This window comes from Cebidichthys violaceus, unplaced genomic scaffold (assembly GCF_023349555.1).
Source record: "Cebidichthys violaceus isolate CVI_PGR_0920_01 unplaced genomic scaffold, fCebVio1.0.p SCAF_6, whole genome shotgun sequence".
Classification (NCBI taxonomy): Eukaryota; Metazoa; Chordata; class Actinopteri; order Perciformes; family Stichaeidae; genus Cebidichthys; species Cebidichthys violaceus.
Genome location: NW_027176816.1, coordinates 17,661,244 through 17,686,785, shown reverse-complemented (window position 1 = coordinate 17,686,785; position 25,542 = coordinate 17,661,244). Strand labels below are relative to the sequence as shown.

At 44.6% G+C, this 25,542-nt stretch overlaps 2 protein-coding genes across 3 annotated transcripts; both read right to left on the bottom strand.

Annotated features, from left to right (window-relative positions):
* Positions 1-6,119: 6,119 nt before the first annotated feature.
* On the bottom strand, positions 6,120-17,508 carry adnpb (activity-dependent neuroprotector homeobox b). 2 transcript variants are annotated; one of them, XM_068733257.1, is made up of 4 exons: positions 17,435-17,508; positions 12,602-12,718; positions 11,227-11,319; positions 6,120-11,081 (listed from the first exon to the last, which is right to left on the bottom strand). In XM_068733257.1, exons 2-4 carry the CDS (start codon positions 12,707-12,709, stop codon positions 8,064-8,066), a joined length of 3,219 nt encoding a protein of 1,072 aa, XP_068589358.1. In that variant the 5' UTR covers positions 12,710-12,718; positions 17,435-17,508; the 3' UTR covers positions 6,120-8,063. The 2 variants fall into 2 exon arrangements, with proteins under 2 accessions (XP_068589358.1, XP_068589357.1); XM_068733256.1 differs by lacking the exon at positions 17,435-17,508 and adding an exon at positions 16,850-17,282.
* A 1,260-nt stretch (positions 17,509-18,768) lies between these two features.
* Positions 18,769-23,678, bottom strand: dpm1 (dolichyl-phosphate mannosyltransferase subunit 1, catalytic). Its single transcript, XM_068733068.1, has 9 exons — positions 23,514-23,678; positions 23,164-23,263; positions 22,907-22,940; positions 22,751-22,827; positions 22,098-22,123; positions 21,804-21,899; positions 21,634-21,702; positions 21,427-21,541; positions 18,769-19,265 (listed from the first exon to the last, which is right to left on the bottom strand). The coding sequence occupies exons 1-9, from the start codon at positions 23,642-23,644 to the stop codon at positions 19,161-19,163; spliced, it is 753 nt and encodes a 250-aa protein (XP_068589169.1). The 5' UTR covers positions 23,645-23,678; the 3' UTR covers positions 18,769-19,160.
* Between the last annotated feature and the right edge of the window lie 1,864 nt (positions 23,679-25,542).

Below are 25,542 nucleotides of genomic sequence, written 5' to 3'. Positions count from 1 at the left end.
ACTTATTTTCTCTTGATTCCCTTATAAAAGAACAATCTTGTTCGGTATATTAATTATTAAAAAACACAAACACATACATATACTGTACCGCAAGCGCTGCCGCCGTGTCTCAGTCCAAAATTTAAAATGCATTGAAAAAAGATAGATGAAATAATTTCCAAAAATCCAAAATATGTTTCAATCTAATGACATATCTTGCTTCAATCCATATTTGTTTACGTTAAGCTTTTCAAAGACAATATTTTTACTGCAGTCAAAAACTATGTCTGTACATACACTGCTGAGTACCTTTCTGCCAGTCAGCCGCTGGTACACGGGCAGACAGCTTGGTGAATTTAATTTTGAAAATTGAAAAAGGTCTGTTTCTACCCTGTTGGTCCACCAGACATGTTTTCATTTCCTTTTTCAGTCATTCAACAAGGTACAGGTCTCATTGTGATTAAAATGTATTTTTCCCAGAGGCACCTGGCCAAGAGGGCAGCATAAAAACACACAACAACAACTGAACAGACTGAGGGAGAGGGGGGCATCAATTTTAAAAGCCCAACGCCGTCCCCACTTGGGGTACCAACATCTGGATAACACTGTGAGGATGTAAGGCATATTGGTTTGGATTTGTACACATATTATGAACACAGGTAAGGAGGAGATATTTACATGAAGGTCAATCAGGAGAGTATTTTACAAAAATCACAGCAAAACTACACATGATAGCATAAATTTGTATAGAACCTTTCATACAAGAAATGCAGCACAAAGTGGATTAAAATGAGGGAAAAAAATAAATAAAATAAAATAAAATGAACATAAAAACAGGGAAAATAAGATGGAAAATAAATCCCACAGAATAATAATATTTATTATTATTATTATTATAGAACCAGTGCACCTAATTGCACCATGTACATCAATAAACATCAAAAGGTATTCTTTTCCACTCTCTTCTTTTCTGTCCTACATCAGTGGAGGAGATTTTCATTTTTCAAGTATTTCGCCTCGAGTGCACTCTACCAACCGGCACGGTTAAGAGAGCTGCATGGCTATTATAGTGACCTTTTTTTGGTTTGGGACGGTGAAAGGCCATCTATGTCATATAATAGAAAGCCAAATCATACATATTTAACAATATCCATTTAGGACTCATGAAGCGTATTGGAGGGGGTTAAGAGTTCCCCCGTAGAAAGAGCACAGAGTGTGGTTTTCAGGGTCACATGATTCTCTGAAATCTTAATCATCCTAAGTAAGACAACATCACCTTTGCTGAACATTTGGGCTACACGTGTTAACAAGACACAATATAATGGCCCGCGCTGAATTTTGCCTTAATTTCCACAGATTGTCTTGATACAAGTGTGTGTGTGTGTGTGTGTGTGTGTGTGTGTGTGCACCTGTCGAAACTACCTTCTGCCACTGTACCTGTTGGTTCATCGCTACGAGAGAAGCCTTTTACATACAAGTCATGTGATCCATAGATGATATTTGATATTGATTATAGCAGTTTAAATGTCAGTTACACAGCATCTGGCTAATGCCACCAGAACTTGACTGGTTATTATGACCAGTACAGCGCCAGTGGTTCCCATACTGGTGTCCAGCAGCAACGACCGTCAGTGTGATGAAGTGAAAAAGGATGCGTTTTGTATGTAGAAGTCTGTGTTGTTCCTTTTAAAATAATTTTCCAGAAGAGCAAACTGACACTAATTTGTACTTTTTATTGCTATCTATTTTAAATCCACCACCAACATGTGTGAACTATTTACTCGCTGCATTGCATCACTACCGAACACTTTGGAAAGGACATCCATGTCCTTTTTAATCCTGAATTAGATTGTTTTGGGCGGGTTGTTTTCTGCCCCTCCCAAACAGCCAGTGCTTTCATAAAACATTACGTTCATTTTTTTTAAAATCACAATTAAAATATTCTGTAGCAATTCAGTTTGTGCTTTGCAGACTTTTTGATTCTAAATCCCTGAACGTATAAACATCACTGTTTGAGGCTGTTCATGAGTTTGTGATGCAGAACTCCCACTGACCAACCTGAAAGAGCCAACACGACTCCAAAGGCAGAGAAACAAATTACTTTTTGCACTAAAAATATATTGTCATAGCAGCAAGACCATGTGTCTACCTGCAGTGTACTAATGTGTCTTTACAATTAGCTGAAAAACATTTTCATCCTCACTCGCCAGACACACGCAAGTACTTGTTGTTTACCACACTCCTCCTCACTCCCCTCTTCTTTTGGTCTCCCCTCTCCCCCACCTGCTCTGTGCACGGCTCTATATAGATAACATGTCTGACCTCCCTCCATGGTCAGTGTGATGCAGCAGACGTCCTCTTCACGCCTACGAGGGGTGCCAGGAGCTGCCTCGTTCTTTCCACGGAAACATTAGCCTCCCAAACACACACACACACACACACACACACACACACACACACACACAAACACAAACACCCTCATTCTGCCCCTTCCCTCTTTCTACCTTTAGTGCACACACTATTGCAGAGGAGGCCCTCAGCATGCTGTCTCTCTGTCTCTCTCTCTATCCAGTGAGATGATGATGATGATGATGATGATGATAATGATGATGATGTCACCAGCTGCAGCTCTATTCATGCTACATCCTGGAAAATTTGATTCACATCTCACACATTTCAGCAGCTGGATTTGCAAAATTTCAATCGTCGGGCTTCAAATAATTGTATTTGTGTGCGGTGAGCGCGGACCAATCGGCGACCTGCTAAGAGCTACTGGCAGCTAGGGGCGTGGCTTAGGTGTGTGAGCGAGGACGAAGAGAGGCGTCTGTTCGTTACACTCAACAATGGCGGCTCCTGATGAGGCTAGAGAAGACACTGAAGGCCCTTTCTCTTATCTGATTGACAGATCAGTTCATCCAATCACCTGCCAAGTATTTATATTTTTTAAAGTACCTGCCCTTTTCCAAACAGCTTTCAATGACGGCTTCTCTGCGTAACGAACCATCTGGAGGGTCAGGTTGGTCACAATTAGCCACAGCCTCATTTTCAGGGGTCAAAGGCCAAAAGTAGAGTGGAAGGGCGGCGGAACGGTGGGACGGTTTCTGGGTTTGAACCCACTGACCAGAGCTTGATCAAATCTTAGAATTTTTCATGACTTTAGTCAGAGTTACACAAGAGGCGGCACATAGTCGCTCGAAACTGACAGTTCTTCTCTGTCCTGACTTTGTTCACGTACTGTCCAGATTGGATCGTGCCACTATATATGTCCCCTAAAATGGCAGTCAGAAGCTTGGTTTCTCTGCACGCCCCCCCCCCCCCCTTGTGATCTCCTCTCCTCCTCCATGTCTCCTCCTTATTCCTGTGCCACCTCCCCTCTCACGCATCCTTGTCTTTTCGTTCTCACTGCCGTCGCTTCCCTCTTTTAACACTTGGCCACAGGTCTCACCCCTCTTGTCTCTTTTCCCCTCTGGTCCTTTCATTACCTCGCTCTCCTCTGCCTGCTGAATCCTTCAATCTCATCATAATTTTTTTTCTCCATGAATCATTTTCGCGCTGTGCGTGTAGCGCTGTGCGTGTAGCGAGGCCGTTTGAGCTGCAGGAGGCGCTAGCAGTGGGATAGGTGTGCAACCATCTCTCTCTGTTGCCCCCCCTTCTCTCTCTCTCTCTAGTCCACCCTTTTCCACCCTCCTCCTCCTCCACTGCACACCCCTTCCCCATCACCCAGCACTGCAGAAGAGGCCTCTTGTCTCCCCCGCAGTCTGCAAGGCCTTTCTTTAGCCTCCCCCCACCTCCTCCTTCTCCCCATCCTCTCTCCTCCTCTGTCTCTGTTCTGGTGTCATTGTCCCAGTTTGTGTGGCACCCTGATCTAGATGACCTCCAGCGACATGCAATATTCAGAGGATGAAGAGGACATGATGAAATTTTGTAGCCACGACATCACCAGCGCCACTTCCACTCACACACACTTGGACAGATTTGTTGTCATTATTATTTACCCCCCCCCCCCCCCTTTAGCTGAAGTGACTCCCATGGCGGTTTCTGCCAGTCTCCAACGGGGGGCGCCACCAGAGACTCCACCGCAGCCGTTATTCCATTGCAACCTGCGCACGACCCGCTCTATGTGTCCCCTCTCCTCCTTCCTCACCCTCTCCCCTCCTCTCTCTGATCATCTTGCGATCGCAGCTCAGGTGGACGCGGGCAGCAGGTCAGGTGGGGGCGAATGCTAAACTGACCTGTGCCCAATTCAACCAATCAGCCCACTGTTAAGAGCAAGTAGGGCTGTTCTGTCTCGGCAGCCTTTGTGTCTGACAGCGCAGACACACACACACACACACACACACACACACACACACACACACACACACACACACACACACACACACACAAACGCACACATCAGGGCCTCTCTGTCTCTCCTCCGGCTACAGGGGGCGCCAGTCTCTACACCACCATCACCTCCCCTTCCCCCACTCCTCCTCTCCTCTCCTCTCTTCTCCTCTCCCTACCCCTTCCTTCTCCCCCCCCACACCTTGGTCTGCCCCTGCCACCTCCTCCCCCTTTCTTCTCTCTTCTCCTCTTTGCTTACCCTCCATCTCTCGCTCTCCATCCCTCTCTGACTCCCCTTTTCCTCACCTTCCCTCCCCCCAGCTCCTTTCCCCACCCCTTCCCTGTTCGCCTCCCTCCCTCTCTCCCTCCTGTCTCCCTCCTGCCCTCCCCTTCCCCCTTTGAAAGGCTGTTAAGCGCTCCTTCTGCACACAGCACTGCAGATGAGGCCTCCGCCTCCCCCACAGTCTGCCAGGCCTCTCTCTCTCTCTCCCTCCCTCTCCTTCAGCCTCCCCCACCACTACTTCCCTCCCTCTCTCTCCCTCTCTCTCTCTCTCTCACTCCTTACAACAGCATAGCAACACTGACTAGCCAGCCAAGGAGAGTCTTGCCTCTCTCTCCCTCTTGCACTGGGGTAATTTCCCTCCATTTTAGATTCCTCATCCCAGGGCGGCACAGGATGGCAATTTAATTAAACACTCAAGAGGTTAAAATATATAAAGCCAAAGTACGCGTCTGACCTCGCTCAGTTCACCTGGGTTGGGAGGACCGTGTGACTCACAAGATGTAACTCAGTCCGGCCTGATTGATCCCTACTCTGGGAAGGTGCCATTCATCCAGCGGTGAACCTCGGCAAAGGGTTAATAATGTAGTGTTCCATCTCCAACCACGGTATCTTTGGTAACATGCACAGAGGCTCCATTTTGCTGTAGCTGTGAAACCCGAACACATATTGTAGCTCTCTGACAAACGCATCATCCATTCTGTTTCATGTTTACTTGAAACGCCTCTTTGCGCACCCAGAAATAAGGGCCGTTCAAACGAGCTTTACTTCAAATGTGCAGCTCGTCGCAGGCAACCGGCTGGTTATGGACACTGGACAGCAGTGGTATGTACAGCGGATGGGGTTCTACTTTGAGGACGGCACAGTTCCAAACCTCACCATCGGTGCAGAATCTTTTTCGATCACCTGCTCCTTCGCCTGTAATTTCTACGACCTAAAAAGGACGAGGCTAAATCCGTGAAATCGTCCCTCTGCAGTTCATGCCGGTAAACTCTCGTTTTCCGTTTCACCTGAACACCGCTCTGATCTTGCGAGGCTAAACTGGTGGGCAACTTAATCCTGGTTACCAAGCAATGCTGGATATTACTGGAAGTATTTTTGGCTACCCAAAGACTCCCGCTTAACAAGTCTTTATACCTTTACTGTGATGGATCAACATCAGCATCCTTTCTGTTGGGATGGAAGGACAAATGTATTTCGGAAATGCTAAGGACTGGGGATAAAACCCCACTCTAGTCGTTACCCCCCCACTGTGTTCTAACAATGACAAAGCAATGTAAAACGTCATTAAGATGTGCTCATTGATATTGGTGTGTAAAGATGCATCGGACCTGAGTGATCAAGTTCATTTTCTGGAGATTGCTCTTTTCACTTGTAGACCAACAAAGGGCCATGATCTACAAAAACCTTAAATTCCAAGCATCTCTTGTGGCAACGTAACTATTTAACATCTATCGTCCTTGAGCTAATTGTCAAGCTTGAAGACAAAAAAATGATTTGAGGAAAACACAATATGGCTCTTTAAAAAAAAAAATCATACTGAAACTTGTTTATTCACCCTGTTTGCTCAGTGTATACACATACTTTAAAATTTGTTTAAAAAAAAACAAAAAGGAGGATTTTTTTGTTCCAAAAATCTTGCGTTGCTTTGGTGAAGCTGATCATTGTCATTGTGTACTAATAGGCATTGTTGCCAGTCTTGACCTGCTGCCCTCCAACAGTATTGAGCAGAACTGCCAGTGTATCCCTGATGTCCCATTGGTTTACACTTTTGAATGATCCCTCCCTCCGAACATCACTGTCTATTCAATGCAACAACAAAAAAAAAAAAAAATGAAAGAAAAAAAAAAAGAAGTAGCAAAACAACCCCACAGGTTTGCAGAGTTTTTCTAGTTGAGCAATTTGTTTCGACATTGAGCAACATTTGGTTGGTCTTTAGGACAGCAAAACCTCTAAAACCTTCTTGGCTTTGACCCTTAAAAATGAAGCAATATCTCCTTGTGATCCCTCGTCACGGGTTGTGCCCTTAGTGTGGGCGTGGTCTGTGGGCGTGGTCTGTAGGCCTGAAGAAACCCAGCCACCAAAGCACCACAGAGAATATTTGTCCATCAGTCATACAACCTTTAGCCTCCGCTGACAAGTCCTCTACGGCCCCTTTTCAACCACGACTAGTTAACTAGTACGAACACTTTGCAACAGGATGTTTAGACAACTGCAGACAAAAGCTGATTTACAATACTCATTCTCTAAAAGAAATAAAAGACATCCTTTTTCTAACTAGTGCATCGGGAAACATTTTCACTGCTGTTCCTTACTTTGAACGAAGAAACTGGCGTGGCCATTAGTTCCGTGAGAAGCACAATTACAGCACTTTATTGTTCATAAATGCTTCGGTGGAAAATGAAAACGTAAAACAAATACACACAATTCAAAGAACACAAATTGAACTCTCTCTTTTTTTGGAAAAAAAAAAATGATATTTGCTTTCACTTTTGTGGATGTCAGTGTGGTGGTTACTGTCCGGTCTTTGTGGGGGCAAAGAAACGTCATCGAGTTAAAACTGTGAAAACAGAAAGCAAGTAGAGTAAAGGCTAAAGAGCATAAGGCTGCAACGGGTTCATGAGACGCTCCTGTAAAACTGTAAGAGAAGAAGAACAGCTCGGCACCACGATTCTTTCAGAACAGAAATCAAAAACAAAAAGGAAATTAAAAAAAATAAAATCTAATCAAGTTGAAAGCAAAAAACAAATCAATTATGTTATTTCATTTATATATAGATATATTATTTTGCAAAAAAACTAGGTTTTCGTTAAAAAATAAACTTAAACGTACGAGAAAATACCAGCCACCAAAGCGACAACTATGGTTAAGCATACCGATGTAGAACATATGAGGCTACCTTACATACAGGTAATAGCAAATATTTAAGGGTACATGTACGGCAACGTCTGTCCAAACATGTCTAAAAGACTGTACAAATTTACACTACCCATCTCGGATATAACTACATGAAAAAATGGTGGATTATCTGGTCAGCTTAAAAGCTTTACCTCACGACAACTCAATATTTCAAGCCACATTTACAAGTTCAGTGGCTAAAATCAACATTAATAACTCCTTATCTCATGTAATAAAGTATAGAGAAGGCAAAAAAAAAAAGAAAAGAAAAAGAAAGAAGTAAATTCCATTTGTTTGGTGTGACTTCTCTGTTGTCTTTGCACCTCCCCCTCCCACACGGGGGAGAAAACGTTAAAAACTTTGATCACAAATCTTCACATGGATCCTAGCTGCTCGTTGAGTCCTGCCTTTAAAAGTCACTGGATGGCTTGTTTTGAGTTGTCTCCTCGTCGCTCCGTCCTTCGCAGACCCCCAATGTAACTGGGCCGTGTCCTTCGGTTCAGGCGAGGCAGATTTGTTGGAGTGGATCAAATCTTAAGTGTCTCTCTGACTGTTTCTGAGTCTTTTGGGTTTTGATCAGTCAGACCTGCTGTTTGCCCAGCTGGGCCCCGTCTCTCCTGCTTCTTGCAGACGACGGTACAAACTTGGGAATAATGATGGGATGAGCGTCTCTTTCTTTAGCAGCCGGCCTTCCTGAGCCCTCTGCGGGCCCGAAGCCATTCTCCACATGTGCCTCCTCGTCTTCATCATCATCGTCGTCGTCGTCGTCGTCGTCGTCGTCGTCGTCATCATCATCATCGTCATCGTCGTCGTCGTCGTCGTCTTCATCTTCGTCCGACGTATCCTCTAGATTTGAAGCGCTCTTAGCCTCTGTCCCCACCTCCATTCTCTCCTTAGCTCCAGTAAGCAGTTGGTTGCCATGGAGATGTACCTCTCCCTCCTCGTTATCCTTCTGCTGCTCTTCCTCATCACTGTCAGAGTCAATGGCGATGGGCTCTGAAAGGTCTAGAGGTATTTTTTGTGGTAAGGTGCTGTTGATTGTCTTGGTTTGGTCTCTGCTGGCACTGTTGGGTTTGGGGGCGGATGGCGGTGCTTTTGTACCGACCACAGTCCCCGTTGGCTTTCCCCTGTGTGGCGGCGCCACGCCACCATTGGCGGCCAGGAGCTCCCTGTGTTTCCGGAGCGCCTGCTCCGACATCCCTATGTGCGTGCTGGACGTCCGCCTCTTGTTGTGTCTGCCCTCGTACGCGCCATCCTGGATGAATGCCAGCTTGTGACTCACTTTGCTGAGCTCGTGCATACTGAACCCAAGCAACACGCTGGCGTTCTGGGCTTCGCAGTCCTGCACGCATTTCCTCCTTTTGTTGCCAAAGTGGCTGGAGATGTCCGACTTCCACAGCCACAGGCTGGCGGCCAGCTTCTCCACCTCCCGCCGAGTGGGGTACGGCGCCTGATTGAAATACTGCGTTAGAAATGCCTTCCTGGACTCGTACGAGTCGTTCTCGTGTCCTTTGGGGTCGAGAGCCAGAACTACGGGCTCGTCTGGATTTTCTACAAATGCCGATGGACCGTTGATGTCACGCGGGTGGGCCCTTTCCCCGGGCGGCCTCCTTCGTTTCGGCGCACTAGTGTCAGAGCTATCAAAGCTGGCCCGTTTCAGAGTGCTGCTCTGGGCCTGGCCGACCCGAGAAGAATGGGCCACCCGGCTGTCCTGCCCGTTTTGGGATTTCCCCACACCTCGACAGTGCACCAAGTGTAGGGTGATGGTGGAGGCCGTCATGTTACTCGTGTAAACCCCCAAGCAGTGAATACACTTGTAGGTCAGTTTCTTTTCTACAGGGTGGACTGTCTGGATCACCTGGTGCCGCTCTCTCAGGTGGTGGGCCAGTGAGTCCGAGATTGGGCCCTTGAGGATAGAGAAGCAAAGAGGACACAGCGTCTTGCCCACGTCCTTCTTGTAGGGCACCGACACCTGTGGAGCACTCTTGGCGGGTGTACCGTCAGCAGCCCCCGAGGGCGTTTTAGGCGGATGCTGCGGCACCAGCCTCTTGCCTGATATTAGGGAGGCAGTCAAGGCTGCCGACACGGAGGCGTTGTTGTTCTGAGCGTGAAACGCCACCGACTCCTCCGGCGCGTCTCTCATGTTGTACGTCGTGACGATCAACTGAACATTCTTGGGATTGCCCTGCTGCAGAGTGAGGTCGAAGGTCAAGGGGGAATCCGTGCGCGGGCCGACACTCTCGTCCGGGTGCGACAGCCGCATGTGGGCCACCATCTTCTCGACGTCGTTGAAGGTGGCACGGCAGTGTGGGCAAGACAGGCCGTGGATCAGCATGTGGTTTAGCAGCGTGTCACTGGGGAGATAGCGGTTGCAGTAGAGACACTTGCTGGTGAAGTTGTGGATCTTCATGATGTAGTTGGCGACCGCGGGCACCTTCTCCGCTTTGTGCTCCTTCTCAAAGTGGGCGCTGTACACGTTCTCTGGGAAGAGCTCGTTGCAGATGGTGCAGATCTTCCACTTCTGGGTGTAGGATGTACCGAGGACTGAGGAGCCACCTTTCTTGGCCGTGACGGAGGCGACGGTGGTCGCGGCCGCCTGGACGCGCGAGCCCAGAGAGTTAGATTTGAGTGAAGAGGCGGCGTTGACCACGACTTGACTCCGCAGGCCGCCGCCCGAAAGAAGCTGCTTTGCTGCGTGTGACTGCTGGGGCACTGAAACCTGGGCGTTTCCAGGTAAAGTAACCCTCACCTGCTGGCCGCCAATGGAGAAGGACTGGGTGGTGCCGGCCTTTAACCGTATTCCGTCGTGTTTCATCCCGGATAGGAAACTTTGAGCGTTGAAGCCCGTCTTCGAGGAGACAATGACCCGACCCAGCTGCTGTGAGCCGGGAGACCTGGTCGTGGCCATTACCGCGCCTTTCGGGCCCATCCCGATGATGGTCTTGTCCCCCTGGGTTTTGGGGGGGATCATGATGATGGGTTTGGGACGGGGGACTATCACGCTGGTGTGCCCGATCATGGCTGTCACCTGGTAGCCAATCCTCTCGTGGTCCTCTATGACGTGTTGGACCAGTGCCTCGTAGGTCCTTGGGACAAACAGACACTTCTTGCAGTGAATCTGGTTACTGTTAACATTGTTTGTGTTATTGCTCTCTGTGGCTCCTGCTGAGCCACCATTCTGAGTCTTCTCCCCCGGTTTCACAATATAGGGCTGGGCCACTTGCTGGAAGTGTTCCCGGTAGATGTGCTTTCGCACCACATTGTACAAAGGGTCCCTGTAGGTGCACTTCTTGCAGTAGTACACCGCCTGTTCCACGCTGTCCCCGGTCCTTTTCAGCAGCCCGTCCTTCATCATGAGCCCGCCGGCTCCCACCATTCCACCGGGGCCCTGACGCACGGTGCTGTTGGGCATGTGGAACAGTTTGATGTGCGTTTCCAGAGTCTTTTTGTTGCCATTGTAAGTGCAGTAGGGGCAGTTGAGCAGAATGTTGTTCTCAAAGTCCTCGCTGTGGACGTTGCGGAAATGGCTTTTGTACGCAGAGAAGTACTTGGAGGAAAAGAGGCAGCCAGTGCAGCAGAAGGGCTTCGATCTGTAGTCCTGGAGACACAGAGGTGAGAAGAAAAAGAGCTTAACTTCACAAGTTCTTTGTCTGAGAGAATTATAAATGACTACCTTAACATAGTCGATTCAGATATCAGCATTGCAAAAAACAGAGGACACTTAGTTTGAGTGCGTCACACACCTGGACTTTGGTATGCGATGGTTCCCACATGCACACATCGTCCCAGGTAGTGTGCTTTATGTACACCTCTGGAGGAATATAGTCCTTATAGTCCTAAACAAAAAAGAAATGAAGGTTAGTACTTGATGAAACGGAGACACAATCGCAACAAGCTCCTTGTCCCGGAATGAAAATGGATGGTAAGATATTACAATATTTTTTATAAAAAGGTATACTATACTATATTCTTGTTTATTTATCATTTAAAAGCCCGTCTGAAAATGTGCGGCAGGATATGGGTATGTACGTACAGCTGTGTATGTATATGTATGCGTGTAAGTACACACATGGTATGCATGTATGACTCAATACATAGGTGTATATGCATGTAAAAAGGGGAACAATGGAGAGGAATATTGACATATAGATGGATGGATGTAAATAGTATCGTGAAACCAGTCTTTATATTTTTCAGCTTTAATCATCGTGTTATTTTCCATGTTTACATAAGAAGAAGAATTATGAGATGATAAAATATTTGCTTATCCATCTCAATAAAAAGGGAATATTAAAAAAATGTAAATATAAAAAAGGCACAATCAGAAAGGAAACGTATGTATTTAAAAATAATTCTATTACTCAGAAATATTTTACATGGTTGAAATTGTGCTTTGTTCCCAGCTTTCTTTTGTCCTTTGGGACACGCGTTTACTTTATGTTAGGGCTGGAAAATAAGTCAATATTTTCACTTATGGTTTCTATGATCTTACTGCGCAGATACAGATTCTGGCTCATAGTTCTCATGTGTGGCATGACAATGGCATTCCTACCCAAACCTGTCAAACATTAGGAACTGTGACGGAGAGCTCATCTAACCCCACCCTGTCTGTAGAATGCTTCATGTCAGCGCCTTGGCCTGGATGCTGAATTATGTAAAGTCTTTGGTTTCTGCTTTTAAGCCTGAAGAGTTTATTTCTCCTACATTAAGTGAGATCGACTGAGGACAGGATGTCGATGAGTGTAATAAGATTATTCTGAAGGCCTATTCGTTTTATTACATGAGTCCAGGTCATAGATTCCTATCACCGTACACTCTCTACATTTACACAGCACTGTCAGGCACACGATTTACGCGTCCCGCACCGAGCCAAATGGAAGAGCAAAACTGACCTTATTATTAAACCAAAACAAAATTTCCCATAGGTACACCAATGCTACAAATATCCAAATAAGAACCATTCTCAACCCTCAGCTGAAAATGATGGTGGGGAATATGAATTTGATGATAATCAAAGTCAGAGGAAAGCGTACACTGTATCGTTCTTAAGGCAAAGCCGTGACCACAATGGAGCCGTAGAATGGACGGTCACCATCGCCATCGCAAAAACACGCTCACCTCGAGGTGGTCTCTACAGAACTCCAAGCCGATGTCTCCCAGGACCCTCTTGACATTTTTCCTCGCTTTCCGCAGACTGCCCAGGTTATTGACAGGGAGCTGGAACATTCTGCCCACCTGAATAGAAAAGACACACGCAGCAGCATGTTATCAACAGGTGGAGGGTACAATTACAACGGATGTCCGTCAGCGGAACTGAAATTCAGGGAATGGACCTTTAACTTGATAACACCAGCTTTCAGACATGAAATACACGACACTGACGGCTTCAGCTGTCTGTTAAAGTAATGGCCTTTTGGCATTTAGACAGAGTTGTCCTTTTCAACCCACAATCCAAGACTTCAGTGCTGAAGGGTCAATGGATCTGTGGTGGGAATCAGCACAAAAGGTCCAGAAAACCTCCATTGGAAAGGGAGAGAGCGGATGAACAAGCAACCAGTGACTGATAAAACACAAATTACAACAAATATTGGTTTGTTACTGTAATAACACATTTTTCCTTGTATGTTACTTTTCTATTATTAAGCTGCTTAGTATCTAAATTACTAAAAATATGAGGTGACACTCAAATGGAAAGCATATTTTCAGTTTCGCCGACCCAAAGCTGATGCCTGGTTGCCAGCATGGAAACCACTTTTAAAACTTACTGTTGAGCTCTGTTCACATGTGGCGACTAATCACATCTGGAGCAAGACCCATGTGACTAAAAGAGATAAAGTCGCTCCCCAATAGACTATCAATGCAAAGTGCACCCTCTTTAAGACTGGGTGGGGGCGCGTTGCTTAAGGTACCGATGAGACTATGAAGAACGTTCCAGGAGGTCCTGTTTGGTTTGTGATACTCAAGACAGGATTTCACAACTCCGTAAAGTTCACAAGCAGACAGTTTACAATCATTTTAAACCAATAAAAAGCTAAATCCTGATTATAGCCGGAGGGTTCAGAGATTGCATTCCGTTCTGCCTCTATTGCTTTTCACACCTGCATTGAACCAAAGCCTGCTGCAACGTGATTGGTCAATACTACTCGAGCATGTGTGTGCCACAACCATAGACAGTATACAAGATGTGTGTTTGACTCTAAATGGACCATCATTTACTAAATGAACATCATGCTGTATTGAAGAAGACTTGAAACTAGAGATTGAGACCATAAACTCATGTTCACAATGTTTACTGAGGGAATAAATCAAGAGAGAAGTAGAGTCATTTTTCTCATAGACTTCTATACAATCAGACTTCTTTATACAACCAGAGGAGCCGCCCCCTGGTGAACAGTAGAGAGAATGCAAGTTTGAAGACACTTCCGCATGGCTTCAAACAATAGAACCAGAGGTATCCATCTGGTCGCAACACATTTCTACCAAAACACAGCAATGTGCCAGCAAATGCAGGGCAGAAGGAGACCGTTGGCGTGTAAACATGGATGAAAAACAATGCAGGATTTAAATGATGTAAGAAAAAAAAAAAAACGGCTTCACAAATGTTTAAGACAGGAAATGCACTCAATACGTTTGTTGAAACCCAAGGATACACAATCCGTTATGGTGAGAAATACTGAAACTAACATTCAAACATTAAACAACTTACGCTTGTTTCAAAGAAAAAAATCCAGCACTCAATGGTGTATTTGTGATAACTACTGTTTAGATGTTGCATTGTCCGTACTTATGGTAATATTATTTTAGTAACAGCCTATTCAGAGTTTGACCTGGCCAAACCTCACTTAGCTGCGTGGAGCAGAAGGAGAGGTTGCTCATTGACAGACGGACCCACTCGGTCAGCTAAACCGCCCTCCACCTATTCATTAGAGTTATTATCACCACCATTTAGTTCAGCATGAGTAAAGGCACCTTTTGCCAGAGGAAATAATACAGGCCGTTTGACTCACTGTCCAAAGTGGCTGTCTCTTTAAGTTTCCATTCAAATCACAGCTTTGTGTAGCGGGGGTCAAAGGTCACTGATGTGCGATGACATGAAAGGCAGCTCAGAGACAACAAACAGCACAGTCCCAAACAATTCCTGTTAAGCACTCAGCTTATTTCCCTTCTAGAAAACACCAAACGGAGACGGGGAACTGAGCGTGTGTGGTTCCACCAACTGTTGGCCTAGTGAGGAGCCCAGAGAACCGGAGACATCACTGCCTGTTCGTCTCACTGTCTTGCCCGTCTGTCTGTCATTCATTCATTCATTCAGAAGTGTGCAAGTGCTAGAGTGAGTGAAAGAGACACATACCCATGACCACTTCCCCTCCCTGTCTCCCTTTCCTGCTGCCTCCCATTACTTGCAGATGGCGCTAGAGAGGAGCTCCATTATGTAAGCCTCCCTACACTCTCTGCCTGCCCCCTTTTCTCTCTCCCTGCCTCGCAATACCATCACAGAATGGCGCCTCCTATTGAGTCAGCAGCAGCCTCTACAATATGTCTGCAGTGGAGGGGGAGGGGGAGGGGAGGGATGGGAGGGAGGGAGGGAGAGATGTTGGAAGGGAGGAAGGGGAGGGACAGAAGGAGCGAGAGAGAGAGAGAGAGAGAGAGAGAGAGAGAGAGAGAGAGAGAGAGAGAGAGATCAGTGAAGGGGGAGGGGAGTGCGAGAGAGGATGAGGTGGGGTGAGGGAGCTGGGAGGAAAGGGAGGGAGAGAGAGGGAAGGGGAGGGAGAGAGAGAGAAGGGGAGGGAGAGAGAGAGAGAGGGAGGGAGAGAAAGGGGAGGGAGGGAGAGAAAGGGGAGGGGAGCGAGTGAGCGAGGGGAGAGATGAGAGAGGACAGAGAGTGAGCGATGGAAGTGGGGGGGGGGGGGGGGCAGGGGAGGTCGGACAGACAGGCTCAGAGGAGAGGGAAGGGAGGGTGAGGGAAGGGAGGGTGAGGGAAGGAGGTGGGGGTGGGGGAGAAAATGGAAGCGGGTGAGAGGAAGAGGGGGCGATGGATAGCCAGGGGAGGGGAGGGCGGTGGGAGAGAGAAGGAAAAAAAAGCCAAGGAGAGGCTGAGTAGGAGGGAAGGGAGGGAAGGGAAGGGAAGGGAGGGAGAGAAGGAAGCGGTGAGGGAGGAGAAGCATTAGGAAGCTGCTCTGCTCTGCTGAGGGCTGCTGGCAGAAAACAGGTTTCCCCCTTTGCCTGTGTTGTGAAAGAAAAGAAAAAAGGCCTACAAACCTTCAACCACAGATCTCCTCACTCAGTCCTCCACTGGGACATGATGACCTATGTTCTGGTTGACTACTGCCGTTGATAATTTAGTAACGAGAGAAGCTCCGGCTGATATCCATTCACACCGAAACCAGAAAAAAAGTTTGGGATGCTTAAAATACACCGGGGTTAGTTGTGACAACACGTTCAACACCTGACTGTAGCCTTTAACAATACACGTGCGGAGGCTGTCTGTGTATCAGTGTGCGGGGTTGATGCTAGTGATCGTGATAACAATATTATTATAATAATAATAACATAATCTGACACCTGCTTTGACCAAAGTGACAGCCCTCCTAACCCCTGAATCAAACACGAGGCGCGCGTGCTTCACAACCCCGGTGTCACCTGTCTGAACTCTGATCACCTCTGATGGTTTGGTTTTTTTCCAGGTTGAAGATTTACATAATTTATCAAAAACGATAAGTACGAGTTCTAATCCACAATCTGTGCGTGGTTGTGGATATTACATCACGTGTCGCCCAGGATAAACTCTGCTGTACAGTAATAGTGTGGCTACACTTTCAATATTCGTAGCATTTCTCGCATTGAAATAAAAACGTCAACTTCCACGATCTGTTCGTGGGAGCTATTGGCCGTGGACACGAACCAAATCGCGCGGCGAGGTGACGTTGGTGTTAGTGGATCCAAGCTCCGATCAACATCTGGCAGTATCAGATCGATAGGTTTTGGCAGGGAGCTGCTGCCGCTGACAAAGAATGGGGACACACCGCGCTGAGTTAGCATGCTAAGCTAGCCCAACTCGCATCAACAACACGGGCTGTTCGTAAACTAATGTTAATGCTGTCATGTCTGTCCTCAATTTACCACAAAGGAGATTCGCTCGCATTTTAACCTGACTGATCGTAAGCAAGCATAACGTAACCGGAGAAGTGATTCAACTATAGGCTACGTTGAAGCCCCCTGACCTAAACGTTAGCTATATTGACAGCCAAGTTACCTTCGCTGTAACGTGAATCCACGACCACCTATCGCATCACCGCAGGAAGCCACGGCTAACGGAGAAACTCTCTGGCGCTCTCGCGGTTACGGCCAGCGTTGTGACAAGTTTACCTGCTTTCACATCCAGTGCTCCCGTCTGAGTGAAGTGTGTCACCTCGGAATGGCTGAGAGCCGATGCGTGGACACTTCCACGGTCTTCCCAGCTATCTCGGTAATATCCTTTCAGGTGACAACTATCTTCTGTCGGTCGACCCTCCAGACCGGACTCTCCCTCGCCGAAAAGGGCTATCCTCTTCCCTCTGATCGGCAAACGGGAACAGAAAGCCTCCGAGCCTCATTAGAACATTAAAACCTCCATTCCCTTGAGTGGTGAGGGCGTCCGCATGTCCTATTGTTGGGAACAGCTACCGGCGGACCCACTCTTTCAAATAGATAGCCTTGGGTCTGCCTACGATAGCCTGGCAGCCGACAGCGTTATGCCCATTCTTCTCTCTGACAGACAATACACATCCAGCCTAGAAACTGCCCTATCCAAAATGGCGCAAATAAAAGGGGCGGAAGTGACATCTACTTGATTAGCATAAATAATCTCATTGTGAGATCCTCGCGAACTCGGTAGGCTCATTAAAACTCTTGATTGGTCCATCAATCAATTTGGCCAATTAAGCGAACGTCACTTGAAAAAAAACAACCAACCTCGTCCCTCACAATCTGCGGCGGGCCTCTGGTCTCTGTGTTCGAGTCTGTGAGGTAAACAACCCCACACAGTAGTGGCGGGAACCGTCCGACAGCGGGCGTCCTTCTGGAGTGGGTTTCTCCGGTTTGAGCGCATGCGCGATTTGGCTACATCTGGCGTCCCCCCCTCTCCCTTCCTCCCTCCCTCCCTCCCCTGCGGAGCCTCGGATGCACATAGTGCCTCAACACTCAGCTGTAGTGGTATCAACGGGTTGGGCCAACGGTAGGTGGCGCTGTACTACACTACTGGTAGTAAATGCCCAATTCTGCCAAACTGACCGGGACTACTTTCCTGCCCGTTGCCTGTTGAAGGGCAGCGCCAAGAAAAGTGCCGTGAATCGGCCCTTCATCTAGTGCGCCACTGCATTTAAATGGTTAAACTCATGGTAAAATGTCAGCTGAGGTTCATTCTTGCCCCATTACACCCTTCATCCTCACTCATCAAATCGTGCCGACACCCCTCCATGTCTGCCACTTCGTGTGCATTGGAGTTTCTTTTTAATGCTATTATAGTACCTGACTGATACTAGGCTTGCCGTATGGTTATTTGACTGAACATGTTAACATAGGAATATGCAACATTTAACTTCAATTTGACACAGTACCCCTCTTAAAGACAGGGCTTCAGAATCATTTAAGTGGAAGACCCAATTTCAGGCCTCAGTCGATGCCCTCAAGGTGCATATTCCATGATGAACTTTAACATAAATAGACACAAAACAGGCCTGGAGCTATCGGGGCTTGATAATCCAACATGACATTTTCATTGGTGAAAGGAGTAAAGCAGGATGTTAATTGTCTTTACAATTTTTTTTTTGAAATCCATTAATTCATATTCATCCTGCTGTGACCCCCTGGATGACATTTCCATTAGTGTATTTGAGAGCGATGTACAAGCTGGTACCTGTTGACAGCTGCTGCCTCAGCAAAGAGTGTCACACACCATGTGCAGGGGAGGAGATGAGGTGGAAAGACTAAGAAGAAGCTAGTAAATGGACTTTTGATGTTTTTGTCAAACTACTGTTTCAACAGTCAAAGAATAAATGTAAGCGTTCAACTCTTTTAGACAACATCAGAATCATCCAGGATGGGTTTGGACTGGATGCTCATGAAGGTTCATATCTTTGGAGGGCATTGAGTTAGTTGAAGCTGCTCGTGTTCAGAGAAATCAACCGCCCCACGCACTCGTTTCAGCTCTGATCTTGGCAGCCGATTGTTCTCCATAACCCATTTAAGGTTTTGGCTCATTGTTTAAAAAAAAAGAAGAAAAGATCACAAACAGAAAAAACTGCGCCAACAATACAAACTGTTTAATTTGATACAAACAACCACAGGTGTAGCAGTATAACGTGTTCTTACACCCATCTGACAGCCGTGTTTCTCTAGAGTTCAGTGAGCTGTCTGGACTGGGAATGATGAGACACAAGCGCTCTGTTCAGGGGCTGATGGGAATGTAAAGCACTATGTTCCTTCAGTATTCGGGGACGACTACTGACAGCGGATTACTTTATATTTACGGCTAACGGGGGATGTCTCCCTTGTCGTTTGCCGTCATGTCACAGTCTGACCACGGGCATGTGGAGCCTTTTCCCTTCTATTTAAATTCTGATGCTACTGTTTTAAAGATGGCGACTTTAAGACTGAGAGGAGTACTATATGACTGCGGGACGTCCAAATCGAGTACTGATCATGTCGTGGCGAAGAGTGTGATCAGTCCTTTCACGAATGACACAATCTCGTTCCCTCCGAGTTTGGACTCTCCATAAACTCGATCCACAAAGGAAATGGGTACCTGTTGTTTGGAAGAAGAAGAAGAAGAAGAAGAAGAAGAAGAAGAGAGAATTGTTTTAGTTTTTTTCAGTTTGCATCGTAAAAATCACAACGCTGGCTTCCGATTTAGAGCTTGAGGGGTTGAGCTAAGCTAAAACGTAATGATATTTCTGGGCAGATTCTCTGTTTTTACACCGTTTATTGTTGTGAAAAAGTAGAAAAAAAATCATGGTGAAAGGCCATCACAGTTTAAAACACACCTTAAGTTTTGGAAAAGTCATGGACACTTGCTTCACAGATGTATAATAAAGTATGCGTTGTTCTCTGAGTGGGGCGACGTCGGGTCTTCACTTGGAATAGTGACTCATAAGACATGGCTTTGTTCCATTAAGCGACTTAAGCCTGGCATATTTCAGTTAGTCCGACTCATTTTACGTCGATTCCGTTCCATGAAGCTAATTCAACATAGTTCAAGCTTAGTTACCATGGCAACTTATGTTGGGAAACTAAAGCTTGTTTCTAAAGCATTTAAAAGTGAACTGGCCTATTTCGTATAATCCCTACACATGTAAATAGTGCTTTTATCAGTGAACTATTTGTGACAGTCACATGATCACGCGGGCCAAGTTAGAGGTGCACCACCAAGCGCGGCGGCCGTGATTACAATATTTTGTAGCGGCTTCACTTCGGCGAGTATAAACTAAGCTTAGCCTGGTCCGGGGCAGGCTAACTGTAAAACTAACCTGGTGGGAAAGCAAAGATTTTACCACCGACTGTCAGGAGGGATGCCACATCATTTGACTTTATTGACCACTATCAGTCAAAATATGTAAGTTTACAGAAAAACTGAAATGATAAATTAAAACAATTATACAATGAGGAATGAATAGATATAAACCGACAACCCTTTAATTATATACTATGTGATATCTATGTTTAGGCATATGCTACATTAAATAAGTCTTAATCTAAATTACCCCAATAGAGTGATAACAGCTACATAAAAGTTGCAAAAAAAAAATATTTACCAGAAATATAGTAACTGAATTCTCTATTTTGCAGATCAGACACCATATTTAAAATGTATTGTTGGATATATGGTTTAACATTTACTTATTTTATCTTTATCTCTTTTTGGTAGCTGTCTTTTTTTTAAATAGATATTTTAATAACCAACAGGTTTTCTGTTCTCACTGTACTGTTTTGATGTACTGTGCCCAAGATTTAATTAGTGTTGTATCAAATAGTTTATTACATTTCAACCCGCTCAGACACCGTTCCAATGAACATACCTTTTCTAGGATGGCGTGATGGAACCACTTAGCCCCACCTGATATGTGAGGTTCATTCAAGTCAGGTTTTGGGACTTTAAGCTCCATTTTTCTTTTTTCTTAGCTTTCTTTATGGTCGATTATTGATTGATTGATTTCTTGACATGTGTATCTTTCTTGTATTTTTCTTTTTATATAATATTAAGATTTTTTTACCTGTGACCTATTGCTGCTCTGTAACCTATTGCTGCTTGTAACAAAATAATTTCCCCTCGCAGGATCAATAAAGTTAGTATCTATCTATCTATCTATCTATCTATCTATCTATCTATCTATCTATCTATCTATCTATCTATCTACAATGCTGAGCAAAGGAGTCACACATAGTTTCCCCAAATCCCTACAACAAAATCGTGGCTGGTGAGCCATAAAATGAGTGTTAAGCCCTACCTACAAGTCATGTGGCGACACAAGACAGCTTTTTCAGGTCATATTCCCCAAAAGCCATAGTTTTTAAATAATCTTAGTTAAGATATACTGCAGTTAACTTTGTTTCAGAGAGTGTCTGGACATAAAAATCAGCCTCCAAGTCATGGAAATGTATTGTTAAAAATGTGTATAAACCCTGCAAGGTAGTCTCTTGAGTCTATTCACTATTGTCATAATGAATTCACATGTTGAAGTGTTTTTAAGATGGACCAAGATCAATGTCGTCCGGAATCAGAAACAGCAGTGAAATTACCCTTTTTAGTTTCACAAACCTGAAAGTGGGTTTAAAAACTGATTTCTAATACTTTTTCCAATCCGTAAGTGAGGTAAAAAACAGAAAATCTAAAGAAATATCATCACTACATACCTTTATGTGTACTGGGTAAATACATAAAAACATGAATGAATGAATTAGGGCCTCACTTCTCCGACTGTGTAGTTGAGCTGTCTGGCGCGGACGATCATCTCCATTTGAAAGACGTACCCTTTGGACACGCACCGCTCAACCAGACTCTCCAACACCGCCTTCTTATACAACCTGACGTTAGTGAGGGAAAACAACACAGCAGGTGTGTGAGAAAACACACCCCGTGCAATGTTGAAAAAGTCAGTGGCACTAGGGCCACTTACCTGAAGCTGCCCGTGAGGTCTGAAGCACCGGGTCTCAACAACACTTGAGTCAAAAAGTTGGCTCCTCGACTGTGAACGAGAGAAGGAGACAGAAGACGGAACAGATAATCAAAACCTCAGCCTCTTGTCTCTCGTAAGACGGGTGAGCGCTGTTGATGACGTGCAGCTACCTGATCAGTTTCCTGCGCAGGTCCCAGCCGTATACGCCCCCGTTCCCTTGGTAACGAGTGCCAGACACCAGGTCGTAATTACCTTCCTTCTGCTTTCTGACAAACAAGCGGTTTTAAATGAGAAGAATTCTGCACAATTTCTCTTCCAACGGTCATTTGTGGCACCGTAGCTTATATATATATATATATATATATATATATATAAAAATTTATTTTGTGTATACAAATTGAAATAAGGTAAAAAATAAATAACAAAATCACATAATAAAGGAATGGAAATTAAGTAACACTTACTCAATAAATTCTGGGATGAATTTCGGCTGAAAAAAAAAAAAAAAGTCAAAGAACGATCAAATAATATTCCGTCCAAAATTAAATCTGTTTTTTCACATAATATTGAAATTACATGAAAGAGTATTTGAAATTGTAGGCATGATAGAGAGGAGAGTGTTAATAAAGAAAATAGAGCAGGTAAACTCACATCTCCGATCCAAATACTAACAATAGTGAAATTCAGTGAATCAGTGATAGAATCAGCTAAAATTATAAGCTGATTAATGGATTTGTCTTTGAACTAGTCGGAAACTACTTTGTTTCATTAATCATACATCTTTAAGCAAAAATTCCATCTCTGGCACCAGCTGCTTCAACGTGAGGATTTGCATCTTTGTCTCGTGTGACAATATTTTTAGGGTTTAGACTGTTGTTTGTTCAAACTAAGCAATTTGAAGACTGCATGTTGGGCTTTAGGAAATTGTGATTGTGAGACATTTGTGATTTCTTTCTATATTTTCTAACATTTTATAGACCAAACAATTAATTGATTGTTAAAAAAAAACAACAACTGGCAAATTAATCAATGATGCCAATATTTGTTGGCCCTCGAATCAGCTTCATGTGTTCATGTGGACCTATTGTAGACACACAATGGAACCAGCTCCACTCACATGATGGGAAAGATCTGCGTCCATGATAAAGATGAAGTTCCCAGTAGCATGCTTCATGCCGTGTATGTACGCAGTGCCTTTGGAAGGATTAGAAGAGCTCATCAGTCGTGGGCAAAGGTTACTAGAACACCATTTTTTACACAGTTTTGAACTTACCGAGGCCGAGTTTCTTCGCTCTTGGTCGTAGAAGCTGAATCACAGAAAAGAGAGATTACAAGTCTGCATAAAGATCCCATGCACAATTATCCTACTAGAACCAACGGCTAATGTTACAGAGACAAGCTATAGAGGAACCAATGTAAATCATACCGTAGCATGTTAATCAATTCTAATACTTTACAACATTGTAAGAAATGCATTGTTTGGGTCCTCACAATGGAGGTGTCAACAAGGGGGGGGGGTTCTTAACTCACTATTTTATCCTCTCCATAGATTTTCTGCAACTGCTCTCCCACCTCCAATGTCCCATCTGGGCTTCCGTCGTCAATGACAATTATCTCGTAGTTATAGCCACTGTAAATACAACACATTCAACTGAGTTATATAATAGTTGAACCTTTAACACACACAGACACACATACATTCAAAAGTGAGCTGAAGCAAGCTAGTTCACTTGAAAATAAAGTTTTCGACACAATAAACCTCGTTATTTTCTCCCTCTGGTTTAGTGACAGCTCATCACTGACAGGCATCAGCTAACTTACCGCTACAGTAACGTTAGCTAGCTATAGCCGGGCAGCTTTGCTGGCTCCCCGGAACTCACCTTTCACCGAAATATTTCACCAGAAGCCACACTATCAAGGGTAGGTTTTCCCTTTCGTTGTAGGTCGGTAATAGTATTGAGTATTTGTCCTCACTATCCCGGTTTGGGTGCGAAGTTTTTCGGCTTGCCATAGCGACTTGAATCTACGGAAAGGTCTGCCTAAAAGTTAAAGTGTTCTACAACATCCTGTTTATGTTTTTCAAAATAAATTGAGCTATCAGCGTAACTAGTTTGGTAAATAAAATGGATGTTTTACTGAATTACATGTTTTCCTTACTAAAGAGCCATAGCCAGCCTTTTTAAGTCAGCAACAGTGAAACATCACAGAATATAATCATAGAAAACATATAGCATAATTAGCTAGCGTGTTCATCTCAAGTAATAGCATTACGTTCCAATGTAAATGTCACACTGATTCTGACATGGCGTGACCTCGCAACAATGATTATAGAAAGCATTGCTTAGTGATACCTTCACAGGCTCATTACAACTACCCTAACTTGTATGTTGTCCCAGTAACTATTCTTCACTGATTTTAGGGCCGTGACTAAATATGGTTGTCTTTATTTTGAAAAATAAATGAACATTTCTGACAAAGCCGGAAACTGAGTGTACCACTGAGGCTAACTTAACGAAGCCCCCCGGGATGGAACCGGAACTTCCATTGTGCTCTTCAAAATAGACATCACTGGCAACAACTATCTCTTCGCCGACGTTCCTACAAAGGACTTTGACATTATTGTCATTATTAATTCCTGCCAGCTATTTTATTTTCTCTTGGCCTCCACAGGTGAGGTTTAGCCTCAGAACAGCAACCCTTGGACAGATTCAGTGGCACAAACGACTTACTGACATAATATAAATACATTTTTTTTATGGTTTTGTTCCATCTTTAACCCTTAATGTTTCTGAGTAAATTGAATATGGCAGGCTGAAGTCCGTGAGGGTGGAGATTGGGATTGGGCCTAAATACAGTGACGGCCTCTGCCTCTTACAAGTGTACAAGTATGGTTTTGCCACTTATTTGTGTCCCTTACGGTTTCACACGAACGCGGTTGTGGCAGATTGCTGGATGCAGAGCACCTGGTGGAGCTCCTAGGGAATAAAAGCCTGCTCCAGTGCTGCTCCGCCCTCTCTCTCCTGCTCACCTGGACTCATCCCTGACCGTTTATACTTTGGTTTTGGTCTTCTTTTGTTTCCATGACAACACCCCACATTTCATCACGCACGCATTCACGTTTACATTACACTTCACAATGGTAGCTATTTCTTTACTTCCCTACAATTAATACATTTAATTAACCCGGAAGTAAGAATATTTCCAAATAAAAATCAAGACAATAGAAGTAGACGAAGAGTAAACGTGTTTACCATTTCTGCCACTAGATGGCAGTATACGTGTATTTAAACCATAGATTTAGTCATATTTACCTGTAGCTTTGTTAATTATCTAGGTTATTGATACAGATGTATTTAATGCTGATTATTTCATCTGATGCTTGATATTTATGGTTAATTTGCAACCTAGTTGTATACATCATGTATTACCTACATGGAAGACTTCAGTATGCGTTGATCACAATTGAAAAATAAAGAGAGGTTTGGTTCATTCTTATTAAACATTAAGCATAATTTACCTACCTCATTGATTTAATTGTCACACTTAAATCCTGAATTGAATGGTTAAACAGAAGAGGTCAAAGGGCCAAGATGAAAAGATATAATGTTGGTCAAATGCTGTGGTCCAAATAAAATGACTTCAGTGTTATTGCCATTGGGATACAGAAAGTTTGACTCCAGAATATTTTACATTTTTTTCCTAATCTCACAAAACAAGAGCAAAAACCAGATTAATTGAACTCGAGGCTTCAAAACCATAGTTCACAAACCAATGGGTGACTACGTCCACTTCTTATAAATATTAGAGGCTGATTAGGGTAAAAAATAACGAAACACATGCAAATGCGTATTTACAATGTGCACACGCACTGAAACAAGCACATACGCACTGAAAATGTTCACACCCCAG